General features: G+C 37.9%; 1 protein-coding gene across 1 annotated transcript in view; it reads left to right on the top strand.

Moving 5' to 3' along the window:
• Nucleotides 1–9,062, top strand: part of AFAP1L2 (actin filament associated protein 1 like 2) — a 92,443-nt gene extending 83,381 nt beyond the window's left edge. Inside the window, exons 13-19 of the mRNA XM_087725857.1 lie at nucleotides 230–341; nucleotides 612–851; nucleotides 2,666–2,819; nucleotides 3,235–3,399; nucleotides 4,083–4,276; nucleotides 5,900–6,022; nucleotides 6,461–9,062. Coding sequence (XP_087581983.1) covers nucleotides 230–341; nucleotides 612–851; nucleotides 2,666–2,819; nucleotides 3,235–3,399; nucleotides 4,083–4,276; nucleotides 5,900–6,022; nucleotides 6,461–6,487 — 1,015 coding nt within the window. The 3' untranslated portion in view covers nucleotides 6,488–9,062. The remainder of the gene's footprint in view (nucleotides 1–229; nucleotides 342–611; nucleotides 852–2,665; nucleotides 2,820–3,234; nucleotides 3,400–4,082; nucleotides 4,277–5,899; nucleotides 6,023–6,460) is intronic.
• The last annotated feature ends 6,088 nt before the right edge of the window (nucleotides 9,063–15,150 follow it).

The raw sequence follows: 15,150 nt of genomic DNA, 5'->3' as shown, positions 1-15,150 counted from the left end.
ACTTGCTGATAGGAACTAGTGTTTTGGTTTTTTTTTGCATACTGCTTCATTGGGCTCTTACATGGTAACTGCTTCATTGGACTGCACAGACTTGGCTGTCTGGTAGAAGATGGAAGTCAGGAGCAGTGGCCACATCCGAAGATAGACAGCAACTATCAGGATTTAACAGCTATCACTGCTCATGGTGTGTGAAACTCTATGATAGCATGTTTGCTTTCATGCCTTTCAGCTTAATGCAAAGAAAGCACTCTGAACCCAACACTTACATTGACAACCTGCCAAAGAGAATGGGGAACCAAGAAGAACTCTATGATGATGTGGACATTCCAGAGGCTACCATGGTGAGATTTTTGCAGAATTGGCTAGTTTGTTTATCATTCTAAAGCAGCAATCACTGAGTTTTTGGAGAGGGAGGATTGCAAAGTGATTTTTTTTGTCAGTAATATTTAAAGAAAATTGTGCTGGATTGCTATTATAAATTCATTGAATGTAAATCCACATTACTAAACAAGGTGTAATGGTGTTGAATTCACATTGTCAAATAGACACTTCTTACTCTAAGCAGAATATTTTTCTTTGAGTGAAATTACTATTTTGAACATGTTTTACAGGAAGCTGTGTCTCCAAATGGAAGTAAATGTGAAGGGGAACAAGACAGAGTCTATCTAGACCTCACTCCAGTGAAATCCTTGTTGCCTGGAGCTGGCTCAAAGCAGGGTCAGTCTACTCCTTCAGTGTCTCCACCTTTACAAAGATCTATGAGCAAGAGTTCGGTGGATTTTGAGAAAGACTCAGCCATGGTGCAAAAAGAGCCAGAACTAAACAGAATTGCAATGGAAATTCCAGAGCAGGTACTATAGAGCAATAAAGTTTTATGTATTCTTACAATACCCTTCTCTAGACTGACACATTCCACACATGCTGGGTCTGCAGTTCCCTATATTTTTTAATAGTATAGCCATCTGGAATGATGGAAATTGAAATGCAAAGATAGCAAGTAATGGGAAATGCATCTGCTTAAGGCTTTGGATAGCCACTCTCAGCGACAGAAGAATCTAATCTCATGTGAAGGGGACAAATAATATTCTATCCTTTCCTGGAGGTTCTGAAATGGATATGGGACAAAACAGATGAAATGAAACAGATGAGATGATCCTGAAGGGAAAGAGGAAAAACCAAACTACTGTCTTTTTCCCTAGTTTGAAAGGAGTTACTTACAGTAAAGGGTGTTGTACATGTTACAAAGAGCTAGCATCAGTAGAAGGCGGGCTTGGAGCCTTTGTAGTAATGTGAAATTTTGAAGCACTGAGTCAGATCATAGTAAGATCAGCCCATAGTATTATCAGAAGTAAAGCTAGTACAAGCTTCTGTATGTAAAGCTTATACCGGTAGTCTCAGGTTATGATGATAATTGGGACCATACTTTCTGTTGCTAAGCTATCTGGTCATAAAGCACATTGACTTGGCAACGGAAAACCCATCAGCCTGCATCTTCAGCACTGAATCCCACTGGTTGCTAGATGAGATCTAAGATATTCTGCCTAACCCCAAGCCTGGGCAGGGTAAGACACTGCCTCCTCTTGAACACTTGTGAGACAAACTCACAAGAAGATGGTACCTGCCCTTCTCCAAATCATATGCGCTCTTCTCATGATGCTTCAGAAGGCGAATTCCACCATGCTAAAGCATCGTGAGAGGGTTGTACATGATTTGGCAAATGGGTGTGCAGTCTTGGGGAGAAGGCCTTGTGCAACCAGCAGCTGCCTTTCATAGGAACGAGCTAGGTGCTCCTCAATAGCAGAAGGAAGAAGACAGCTATGGTCAATTGGGCTGGGGCTCTGTGTTGGGCACCATCAGCAGCACAAGCAGCACCAGAGCTGAAGCTTGGGGGCAGTGACATCCAGTTGCGACTGCTGAAGGTCTCAGGCTTCTACTTTAGTCCCAGTGCCACTGGATCCACCATTGCTTCCCAGGAGTGCTGCTATTCAGGGTGACCAAAAATGCAGAGATTGAAGGGAAATAGGCAGGCGGGGGAATTGAAGTGTCCCTGCAGGTGTAAATGCAGGTGGGCTGCCAACTGTCTGAATATTGATCATGTGACTGTGCAGGTATTACAACTGTGTGGGTATTACAACTGCCATAACTTTAAAGAGTGGATGTAAATAACTCTCAATGCCACTCAACGTTAACTTTAAACATTAACCAAGGGCTACCCATTATACTATTTACATCCTGTGTAACAATTCTGGTTGTCATGATTAACCCATAACCTTGCTAGATTCAAAGCTTTTCTTTTTCACAAATCCAAGGCTTTCAATGCATTTTTACAGACCCAGCAATGTGCTGCATCTATAGAATCGCCAAAGATTTTGTTCCTTGTTTAAAGAAAGACAGTTTTATTCCTAGAATTAGCTCTGTTCTTCTCATTTTAACAAATTTTCTGTACAATCATACCTGTACTACTTTCCCCTCCCAGTTTCCCTATAATATAAGGAAGTATAGTATATATAGTAAGGGAAGATGAGGCGGGTTGGGTTGAAAGAGAGTGACTGCCTCACATTCAGCTGGCTTTAATGCTTAGAGCAGGACTAGAACTCAGTCTCCTGGTTTCTGATGCCTTAACCACTAGACCAAATGGGCTCTTCTCATCTTATTTCTCGAACAGAGGCCTCCAGACATAGATGAGGTACCACCTCCATGGACAGGTACAGTAAAAATCCAGACACAACAGCAGCAAATTATATTTCCTCAGAGTGACCCCACTGTGATTATGGCTGCACCAAAGGAAAAAACAGAAAAGCCCAAAGTGATGAATCCAGGTAAGTACGGCGACATCAATAGTATCTATTTAGTTCACGTTTTTATTATGCAGTTGGATCATCTCTATTTATGGCCACACTTTGTTAAGTCATAAACCTGCTGTAGATCTTTTGGCTAATTGCTAGCGAGGATTTAGTGAACAGCAGCCTAATTTGGGACATATTTTATTATTACCTTCTTAATTTACTGGCTTTCTCCTTCCCACATGACAACAGACTAGGACAGAATTCTTCTACCTCATGGTTACAGTCGGCTTTTGTAGTCAAGTCAGGTGTTTGTTTTTTATCTGAGCACTTCAAGTAGCTCAGAAGATAAATGTAGATATGCTTTTTTTCAATTGTATTCAACCATTGCATTAGTGTTTCTGTCACTGGGAAAGATTCCTGCACTAAGAGAGTGTAACTAAATTCACAGCCCCTGTAGAAACAAAACTAGGCAAGAACAGAACTGAGGCGGAAGCGAAGCGATATTCAGAGGAGAGAGACCGTTTGGAGAAAGACAAAGAAGAAATCCGCTCTCATCTGACAAACCTTCGAAAAGAGAAAAGGGAACTGAAAGAGATGATGATGAACTGCTCAGGTAAACTTCCATTGCTTGTCTTATTTTCATTCCCTGGTGCTTGGCGTAAAACAGGAAATCATTTTAACATTAAGTGATGTGATTGTTTTTGATGAGGCTGCTGGATGATGGCTGAGTTACCAGCAGGCTTGTGCCCTTTTTGATGTCGCTTCTTCAGAAGAAAAGTTTCATATAATCTTCTAGAGAATAACAGATATGCTATTTTGATTCATTTGATATGTAGCTCTTCTTTTGTCCACGGTTTTGTCCCTAACCTTTCCCTCTTGGAAGTGTGTAATGGTCTAAACTAAGAGTGCCCATGAAAAGTGAAGTCAATATGATAACTGGAAGAAAGCATTTAGAATACTTTACGTCTATTTTGCTAATCTGCACTCCTAGTTTGATTTTCTAGAATCTGTTCAAGTTGCTTAAAAAATGTAAATGCTTTAGGATTTGGATGCCTTAAAGACCATCCTTGCCATATATTCTTATCATGTAAAAAGGCTTTGCCTAGAGTGTCCTACTGCCTGTAATGTTAATTATTTTAATTTTTGTCCTATAACAAAAAAAAATTGAAGGGAAGGAAAGGATAAGATACAGAAAAGAAAACCATGGAGGCATAGATAGATAAGATAGATCATAAGGATAGACAGACAGACAGGGAATTGATTACTTTTTCTATATCCCTATTCTTCCCTTGGCAGATAAGACTAAGTTGTCTACAATGGAACAGAAGCTAAAAGAGATAGAAGAAGAATGTAAGAAAAAAGAAGATCAGCGTGTTGACTTGGAACTAAGACTTGTTGAAACAAAAGAGAATCTCAGGAAAGCGGAGTCTGGTCCAGTTACACTTGGCACCACAGTGGATACCACACAGATGGAAAACACAAGTCTCAAAGTATGTAGCCTGTTACTTTGAGAAGCAGTAAGATGCCCTGTTAGCAACTTGTTCATATACAGGTGAAACTCAAAAAAATTAGAATATCTTGTAAAAGTTTATTTATTTCAGTAATGCAACTTAAAAGGTGAAACTAATATATGAGATAAGACTCATTACATGCAAAGCAAGATAGTTCAAGCCATGATTTATCATAATTGTGATTATTATGGCGCACAGTTCATGAAAACCCCAAATCCACCATCTCAGAAAATTAGAATATTACATGCAGTCAATAAAACAAGGATTGTACATAAAACAATATTGGACCTCTGAAAAGTATAAGCATGCATATGTACTCAGTCCTTGATTTGGGTCCCTTTTACAGCAATTACTACCTCAATGCGGCGTGGCATGGAAGCTATCAGCCTGTGGCATTGCTGAGGTGTTATGGAAGACCAGGATGCTTCAGTAGCAGCCTTCAGCTCTTCTGCATTGTTCGGTCTCATGTCTCTCATCTTTCTCTTGGCAATGCCCCATAGATTCTCTATGAGGTTCAGGTCAGGCAAGTTTGCTTGCCAATCAAGCACAGTAATCCCACGGTCATTGAATCAGGTTTTGGTGCTTTTGGCAGTGTGGGCAGCTGGAAAATGATGTCAGCATCCCCATAAAGCTCGCCTGCAGAAGGAAGCATGAAGTGCTCCAAAATCTCCTGGTAGAGAGGTGCATTGACCCAGGTCTTAATGAAACACAGTGGTCCAAAGTCCTGTTGCTCAGTGGTCCAAAGTCCTCTTTTCTGATGAGAGCAATTTTTGCATCTCATTTGGAAACCAAGGACCCTGAGTATGGAGGAAGAATGGAGAGGCCAATCAAGCCCAGTAATCCCATGGTCACTGAACCACGTTTTAGTGCTTTTGGCAAAAGTTGCTCTCAATCTATGGGGCATTGCCAAGAGAAAGATGAGAGGGGCCCAAACCAAGTTCTGAGTACATATGCATGCTTATACTTTTCAGAGGTCCAATATTGTTCTATGTACAATCCTTGTTTTATTGATTGCATGTAATATTCTAATTTTCTGAGATGGTGGATTTGGGCTTTTAATGAGCTGTACCCCATAATCATCACAATTATGACAAATCACAGCTTGAACTATCTTGCTTTGCATGTATTGTGTCTTATCTCATATATTAGTTTCACCTTTTAAGTTGCATTACTGAAATAAATGAACTTTTGCACAATATTCTAATTTTTCGAGTTTCACCTGTATGTGTAAGGCAAGAGTTCTGTGATTGAATCTTTTCTCATACTTTAAAAAACACAATAGTTAATAGTGTAGGCCTTCAATTCACAAGAAGGTCTCTTGCTTCACTGATATTGTAAGACATACAGTACCCATATGGCTCATTAGTACTTCGGCCAAAATTAGAAAGAATTCTAGCTTCATTCTTGCTACATGAAAGCCCAACACCAGAATCGGTTGTTTCCATAAATTGCCAAGACCGAATGCAACATTAATTTATACTTCCACACTCCACATATCCTCAACCTGAAGATTCCATGAACTCTGATATGCAACTGACAAAATTTAATTTAAAATAGTAAAGTTTGTGTGATCACTATTTTCTTTCCCCCCCCTAAATATAGATGAAAGTTGCTAATCCTACGAATAACTCAGAAAATTCACCTGTCAATTCAGCAGTGGCATTAAAAAACCGTCCTTTATCTGTCATGGTCACAGGGAAAGGAACAGTTTTGCAGAAAGCAAAGGTAAGGCATCTGGAATTATGTAGCAAAATAATAGCAATAGCAATAGCACTTAGACTTATATACCGCTTTACAGTGCTTTACAGCCCTCTCTAAGCGGTTTTACAGAGTCAGCCTATTGCCCCCCCCACAATCTGGGACCTCATTTTACCCACCTCTGAAGGATGGAAGGCTGAGTCAACCTTGAGCCGGTGAAATTTGAACTGCCGAACTGCAGCTAGCAGTCAGCTGAAGTAGCCTGTAGTACTACACTCTAACCACTGTGCCACCACTTGGCATTCCAGGTTTGGTAGGTCATTGGAATTGGTAGTAGCATCTGGATGGGAGATCACGAGGAAATATCAGATATGTAGATTATGTGCAGAAATAAAATAAACAAAAACACTACATAAACTAATGGCAAATTCACTAGCTATTAAGCACTCCCTTTTTTCTTTGCAGGAATGGGAAAAGAAAGGTGCTAGTTAGGAAATCCTAGCCTCAAGAAAAGACTGAAGATTCAGATTGGTTCTTTGTGGACTACAGAAGCCTACTGCCAGTAGCAAAAATGTCCAGATGAAGAAAGCATGGCAAGTGGGGAACTGTATCATACTGTCTGGAAGAAACAATGAACCTTGGCCAGATGCCAGTATGAACTTCCTTAGACTAAGGCTGTTACTCCTTTTAGCAGACTTGCACTGTGTAGCTAGGACAGATAACCCAAATGGAAACAGTACTTCTAACCTTACTGGTATCCTGAAACTGTTGCTGTATATAAGGAAGCTTTTGTCTACTTTTAGTATGGTGTTTTATCACTGTACAGTCTAGGATTTGTCGTTAAAATGACTTTTAGTTGGAACTGTTTAATATTTCTGTAGCATACCAAGGCATGATAGGAGACAGAAGAGGTAAAGTTGAGCTTCACATCAGCCATTTCTTTAGGAGAGAAGTGTTCTTCACCAATGAAGCAAATTTGAATAATACTTCTGCAGAATTCCAATTAAATGCAGCTGTTCTGGCCAACACAACATCCACAGGAGAAAGTGTTAGGTGCTCAAGTTCAAAAGTTCAGCTGGCAAACCAAGTTTATTCAGATGCCCTAATTTCAGATTAGGTGATCTATTGCTCAGCATAATGACCTTATATGATCCATGGATTTGAACATGCCATTTATTTTATTAAATAATTTTATTACACCAGTATGGCCTTTCCACCCTGTATAATTCGATACAGAAAAACCAAATGCTGACATATTGTTGAGTAGCACTCAGAGCAGGAAATTAGCTTAGGAAGCATGTAGTGAGTATATTAATACAGCATTATCTCTTCTCCCTCCACTACGTATATACCTCCTGAGTCTGCTGCTGCTTCATTGTACAATATTGGAGCTGGATGTAGGAGTTTATCTATTAAGCTCAGGAAAATACAACAGAAATTCTCATTTAAAGCTAGAATGGATTCTTCACCAAATATACCAGATTCTATATTTTATTCTTGAATAGGAATAATTTTTCATGATATATGAACAGAAAACATCATTGCTAGGAAGCTACTGTCAGGAAAGTACTGAAACGATTTAATGGGATTTTGATATCTGAGCACCATTCCAGACAATCATGATACTGTGCAATAGATGTGCCACATTAATTATTTGCTTGTTGCAGGAATTCCATACATCATGTTTCCCATTATGATGGGCCAACAGCATTGCATTGCCTTGGAAACAAAAGCATCATTTATCACAAAGAAAATATCAAGACTTTAGATCAGGAGTGTCCAACTTTGGCAACATTGTGGATTTCAATGCTTAGAATTCCCCAGACAACCACAGGTCTTAAAGTTGCTAAAGTTGGACACCATTGCTTTAGATAATATTTATATCGATAGATGTTTCTATACTGATTGGTTAGCATTCATTAAGTCAGTGACAATCCTACTGCTCTACCCTGGATTATTTTACAGCATCTTAGCCAGAGCTCTTTCTCTTCCGAACTAAATATATGGGCTGCTCCATCCATCAGAAGCCCTTTGCTCATATGTGTATACAATTTCAATTCTAAGAATCCATCTAAGGATTTGACTGGCTTATCATATATTTATTCTTAGGCATCTAAAACTCAAATACCTCTTGTTGGATTACATGAGGAAGTAGTCTGAAAAAGTGGGTGGAAAGTCGAGATTAGCAGCAGAAATAAATCTCTAGCAGCTTCAACTGTTCAACTGTTGTTTGTAGCCCTGTGTGGTTCTTTCATACCCTGAATGACCACAAATGTAAATGCTACAGGTGTTTAAGGTCATATGCAAGTAAAAATATCTTTTAGGGTTGCCATCTAAGGTAGCCATCTAAGGTTATCTAAGGTTTTCTAAGGCTGTGTATTAGTATATGAGAATGACATTTTATAGACAACATGCAGACTTAAGGGGTTGCAGAACTGTTTTTAAAAAGTACCTTGGATCCAACCAGTTGAAGAGAGGCAGGTAGTTAATTAATGAAACCTAAGACTGCTCTTGTATATGTGCTTTCAGGGCCAGTAAACAGTGTTTTATGATGTCTGTATCACATGTTAGTGTAAGCAAATATCAATGTGTTAGAGCAGGGCTGTCAAACTCCCAGCCCGTGGATCAGGTGCATCATGTGCTGGCCATGTATCCACCCAGTTTAGCAAAGGGGGAAAAAGTCCCGATATGTCACATGACACCACCATGATGACATGCGTTTGACAGCCCTGTGTTAGAGTGAGAGTGAGTTAAAATGCCCCCAAACTTTGAAGCCCTGACAACTAGAAGCATCAATAGAAAAGGTACTAGAGGAGTAGCAACTGATTCATTTACTCCACTCAGTTCAAAAAGGGCACTTCAGACCATAAAGTTGTGTGTCTCAACCAAAGTACCATGGCTGATGGTGTCAGCTAAAACAGAGCAATTCAAATCAGATCCAAAGCTTTCTTTTAAATAACTGTAGAATTGTTATTATGTTCCTAGCTTTTTTAAAAAACAAATTATTATACAAGTGTCTTTTTAGTCAGTTGCCATTTCAGATTTTTAAATAAAAGTGTTGGCTGTATTTTAAATGTGTATTTGTTTTTCATTTTCATTATTACATTGTTGAGCTAAGTTTCCACTGAATATCTGGTTTTATGTAAGCCTACGAAGTTGAACTTCTCAACTTTCTACAAGGAACAGTTATTAGTATATTCCAAAATACTTTAAGGGAGCCTCACAATTTTTTATGTGCGTTCATGGTATGATATGTTCTTGTCCTGTAGGGGACACCCTTGTAGCATTTTTAATAGGATGCATTAATAACAAACTTCTACTGACTATAAACACATTCAAGGATTCCTGGGATACATGAATTATATAGAAAATATAGAAAAATGCTAATTCAGAGTAGCCTGAAAAACCTTACACTAAAAATGCAGACTTCAAGGCAGTGATAGCCTGATACAATTCTGTTCCCAAGATGGCAACTATAAAGTGCTCCCTTCCAGTTAGCTTAATAACTACTAGTTCCATTGTTAATAATCAGTCTATACTATAGAAGAATTGGGGGAGGATTATAACCTGCAGTTCTGATCAGGGTTGTTATTCACTTACTTTCACTACTGGTTTGCAAATGTGTGCGTTTGTACGCTCCATCTCCACGCATCACAGGACATTCTGCACATGAGAAGAGGATCAAAAACGGGACATGATGATGTCCAGGTGGGTGGACAGAGCCTGCCACCGATTTGCCCAAACCAGATAGAACCGGCTGAATTGCACCACTGGTTTTGATAAACTTTCTGGGGCTTAAACTTAACACTTCAAAAGCCAAATTGTCGCTATGACTAATAAATAAACACATACTCAAAGTTAATTCTATGTGGTCTAAAGCAATCACAAGATCCTTTGGTCCCCACTGAATTTGAAATACCTAAAAAGATCCATTGCTCGAGTGTTACATTATAGGGTCTGAAATTAAATGTATCAGTATAAACCCTTCAAACATTGGTATTCTCTGTTCTAGGAATCAATCTTAGAAGCTATGAAAAACATTGAACTATTCCTGATTTGTTCTCAGCAAAGTTATAAACAGCATTTCCAGAATCTTTCAAAGCTTTCCAGATGTTGGGTAGCTTTGAACTTTGTTATCGTGTATTTATAGAAATATTTGTAGCCCAGCTGCAATGTCTATTTTTTTAAGTAGATGTGTTCACTTTTTTTCACCATTTTCCAAATCCAGTAAGAACTGTATTACAGATGCACAATATATACCTAAAATTATGGATTTTTTATAGTTTATATATTAAACACAGATACGGGTTGACTTACAACCATTCATTAAGTGACTGGTTCAAAGTTACAATGAAAATTAACTTAAATTAACTTAAAACTGGTCCTTGCATTTATGACTGTCACAGCATTTTCACAGTCATGTGATCAACAATTGGGTCAACTTGGCAACCATCATGTATTTATGACAGTTGTACAGTACTGGGTTCACATGATTGCCATTTGCAATCTTCCTTGTTGGCTTTTGACAAGCAAAGTCAGTGGGAAAAGCTGTATTTGCTTAATGACCATGAAATTCTTTTAACAACCATGCCAAGAAAGGTTGTAAACTCTGGTGCAATTCACGTAACAACCTTCTTGCTTAGTAATGGAAATTCTGGTTTGAGGTGTAGTCTTAAATCAAGGAGTACCTGTAGTATGCTCTATGTAATTTGCACTTCATTCCAGTATAATTATACGTTGGTATCTGATTTGTACGAACATTTTCAAAAGTAAGACAAATTAAATTTCTCCTTAATTTGGACTCTGTGCTCAGCTGAGGAAAGTTTGTCTCAATGTTCTTTAAGACAATCTAATGCAATTTGTGGGGGATTTGAGCTCTGTAAATCAATTGCATTTATTGATCCTGGAATATAAACATGTAGTAAAAGAAGTGGATGAATAGGAAAGAAAAGTTTATCTGGTGTGTATATATTCTTTATTGCTAACCCAGAAGTGTTCCCTACAGGTGGGTTTTTCCTTTTTTGAAATATGGTATTCCCTTGGAAATCTAACCAGAGTTCCCCCTTTGGATATGTTTGTGTCTGTGATCTGTACCTTATTTTTAAAAAATACGAATAAGCTTCAGTGTTTCTTAACCTTGACAACCTTAAGATTTCAGGGCTTCAACTTCTAGAATTGAAGTTAAACTAAGTTGGCTGAGGTATCCTGGGAGTTAAAATCATTGTTAAGTAGCCTACCATGTGACTACATCCGATTTTATGACTTTCTTGCAGTAGTAGTGAAGCCAAAGCAATGATGGTTACTGTATTTTTCAGACTATAAGACGCACCAAGATTTCGAAGATGTAAGTAAGAAAAAAAAAGTGTTTGTCTTCCCTGGCTCCCAGAAGCACTCTGCAGGCTTAAGCAGGACTGGGGTAAGGCAAAAATACCATTTTCACCAAAACGGGGGCATTTTTCCATTCCCCCAGTATTGCTGAAGCCTGCAGAGTGCTTCTGGGGGATGGGGGAAGGCAAAAACACCCGTTTTGGTGAAAAACAGCCCATTTTTCACAAAAACGGGATGCGGTAGCAGGGCTTCAGGAGGCCAAAAATGGCTGTATTCTGTGTATAAGACGCACCAACATTTCCGTGCTCTTTTAGGGGGGAAGGTGCCCCCCCCAAAATACAGTAAATAAATGTGGCAGTTATTAAACAAATCATTTTTATACAAAGGGTGGGGATTTTTTAAACCAGAAAATGGAAATACTGTAAATGCCAGAAATCAGAAAAATGAATGAATGAATGAATATCATGTGATCACAGGATGCTGAAAACAACTGAAAATGCAAGCCAGTTGCTCAACGCCTAAATGTGATTCTGTGACAACAGGGACTACGTGTGGCTGTCAGAACGTAGGTATCAGGTTGTGAATTCCTTCTGGGGAAGGAATCTAATGGTTGTTAAGCACGGCCTACCTGTAACCATAGTATCATGAGCATAGTTTTGACCTGGAATGCACTTCATGGTGCAATACGAATCAGTCTAACCATTAAGGAAAGTGCTATTCCCCATCTCATATCTTGCTCCCTTTTGTTGGCTCCATGGAAACTACATAACCTGTGCTAACCTTCCCTTTGATTGTAAGCCGCCCTGAGTCCCCTCAGGGAAAAGGGCGGCCTATAAATCTTAATAAAATGACTAAAAAAAATGACTAACCTGTCCTACTCTAAGTAGTCAGCCCTCACCTCTATGACAAGAAAGCTTTCTTTGCCACACCAGCACACAACAGAGAAAAAAATGTGCCACTTCCTTATTTCAGATACCAGGAACCTGCTTCAATTCATGAATGTAAACATTTTTAAATCAAAGTTTGAGGAATCCAGTTGGAGGAAACCACAGCACTGTGTTTCTGGTGAGACACAAAGGGAATTGGTATGAAATGAGTATTCCTACAAGAAATACATTTTTGTCGCCTTAGAGCTTAGACCTGCTTTCTCAGCTCCAGCTTCTTTGAATTAACCCTAATGTTATTATCACTCATCAGCATATTTTTTAAGAAAACATTTATGTTGTCTTACATAAAGTGGATCCACATATCAAATGACTGCAGTATGTTAAATATTTATTAAACACACTAACATGAATTGCTGATGTTTTTAATTTGCAAACGGATTATTCAAGCAAAAAATGACTCTATATATTAAGGGAAATATAATAAGTAGAGAAGAGAAACACCTTCAGAATCAGCAGAAAAAAACACCAAAAGCTTAGCAGCTGCTTTTCTGAACAATATAAAATCTTCACTGTCTTGCTTGTAAAAAAATATATGCAGAATTTTATGAATAATGCTATTTCTATAATAAAAGAAAACCTGTCAGAGGGATACACTGCTTAGCTAATTTAGGCTGAAATCATAAAACCTTTTAATAATGAGTAAACCTACACTGATGGGATTTACTTTGGAGCAGACACATATAAGATTTCAAGGCTAGATAGCAAACTTATTATCTAGGGAGCTCTAAAATAGATTGGTAGCAGTTACAAAATAACTTGCCTTCTAGATATATAATTCCTGAGGAATTTCTTGCCAAATAATGTTCCTAATACAGTATTTCTCTCCATCCCTTCCTATCACTGCTCCAATTCCCTATTTATATGTTTCTCACTAAATGAGCCTTTCTTAACTTGTGAAATTAGGGAATCTGGTACTGTAGTCACTACATTTTATCTGGCAAAAGCTTTAGCACAACTTTTAACTGGGGCAACTAAGGGATCATATTCTAGCTTTAATCTCTTGGGATCTATTCAATCAAGATTCTAAAAATAATTTTTGAAGCTTGATACTTCAAATGCATCTCAAATGCATCTCTTAGGCTTGGGGAAGGCAGATCAGAGTAAAGATCTGGTCAGTAATATTCAATTATTGTCTTAAGCTCATCTACCAGCCCACTGGGCTGTACTCTGCTTCCAGTGATATTTTCCCATCTTTTTCTATGTACCAAAAGGAATGAATCAAAGAGGCACAGTTACCCTACATTTTCTCCCTGATCCTACTTCAACTATCAAAGCTGTTCTTTCAGCACTGTTAAGGAGAAATATTATAGACTCCCTGTGGTTCTCCATTTCTACTCTTGTAACACACAAGAAGTAGAATCAATAATGTATGTTCTTTTTTACTGCAGTTTAATGCAACATTGCATCAGGATCCTATTTTTTCCCTTCTACCAGAAATACCTGGAGAATCAGCCAGTTACCATGTTGAATACCTTCTCACTGATTAGGTTTTTATATAACCTACAATGTTAGAGAATTTTGTAATTTAGCATCTCACAACTTTGGCATGGAACTCACAGTAACATTTCAGAGGGATTTTTATACAGGATTATTTATTCTGACTTTCTTTTTTCCCTTTTTTAAACTCATGTTTATTTGCTAACCATAATAAATAAAATGGATTGATTTACTATAATTTTGGATGAGTGTGGAAGGCAGCAACTTAGATGATTTTTAAAATGGGGACAAATTTATAGAGAATGTGTCTATCAAAGTTACCACCATTCCACTGTACTCTACCATCTCTGGCTTTGCAGACAGTGTATTTTATATATCAATTGCAGTGAAATGGTGCTATATCCATATTTTTATGTTTGAGAGTTACTTCAAATCAGTTTTGGATTGCTATATAACAAAAAAAGCTGGATTAGATAATCATCTCAGAGTTCTCATAATAACTTCTATAAATTCTGCTTTTGGTCTTTAACTATAATTCTGTACAGTTAAAGTTGTTTCTTTATCTTCAATTGTGGAAGCATTTATAGAAGCTAGGAACATCGTATTTAAGCTAAAAAAGATGATCTCTAGATAGCAACATAGAAATAGTCTTCTGTATTTATCTGTTTGCTGCAATTAGTGGTTGTCACAACCAAGACATGGTATACCTAGTTTATATTTTAAAACAAAATTCAAGATAGCATAACAGTTACAATTCAAAGCTGTATAAAGGCACTTTGGTTTGGATATGGAGAACTTAAACATAAAATACCTATTAACTATGCATTCTGCTTCCTTTTCCTCCACCAGAATGCTATTATAGGATGTGATATAACAAAGAATGCAATTTTTTTGTTACCTTGGAGATAAAAGATCATAAGCAAAAGAAAGTAAAGATTATTAAGAATAGATGAATAGTTCATTTCACGAATTGAGACATAATCAGTAAATTCACACATTTGGCAGCTGGTTTGCTTCTCATGTATGTTTCTGTTTGAACTACGGCAATGTTGTACCGTTAATATCTGTTCTCTTAGCTGCAATTTCAGCATGCCAGCACTAAACAATCTTTTCCATTATAACACAAAGCAAACTCTTGTTTATCTTGTTTATCCACTACAATCTAGGACACTACAATCTAGGACACTACAATCCTTCTTCTCCTCTTCACTACTAGGACACTACAATCCTTCTTCTCTGATTAGATGGCAGATGATACTTTCTATAAAAGCATAGGACTTAATTAATGAAACTAGAAGAGCAGGATATAAGAACCACTTCCTTTTGCAGTCAATGTAAACTTGGCATGGCCCCAAAATGCAAAAAAATGCCAAAAAATGGTTGGAAATGGGAGTACTTGAGAGACCGCCTCCTGCCAATTACCTCCTTGCGACCTATTAGATC

The sequence above is a fragment of the Thamnophis sirtalis genome, unplaced genomic scaffold (genome assembly GCF_051295495.1).
Source record: "Thamnophis sirtalis isolate CommonGarterSnake01/CBP01778 unplaced genomic scaffold, rThaSir2_p1.2 scaffold_11, whole genome shotgun sequence".
NCBI lineage: Eukaryota > Metazoa > Chordata > Lepidosauria > Squamata > Natricidae > Thamnophis > Thamnophis sirtalis.
Note: the sequence above shows the minus strand (reverse complement) of the source record. Positions and strands in the feature narration are given on the sequence as shown.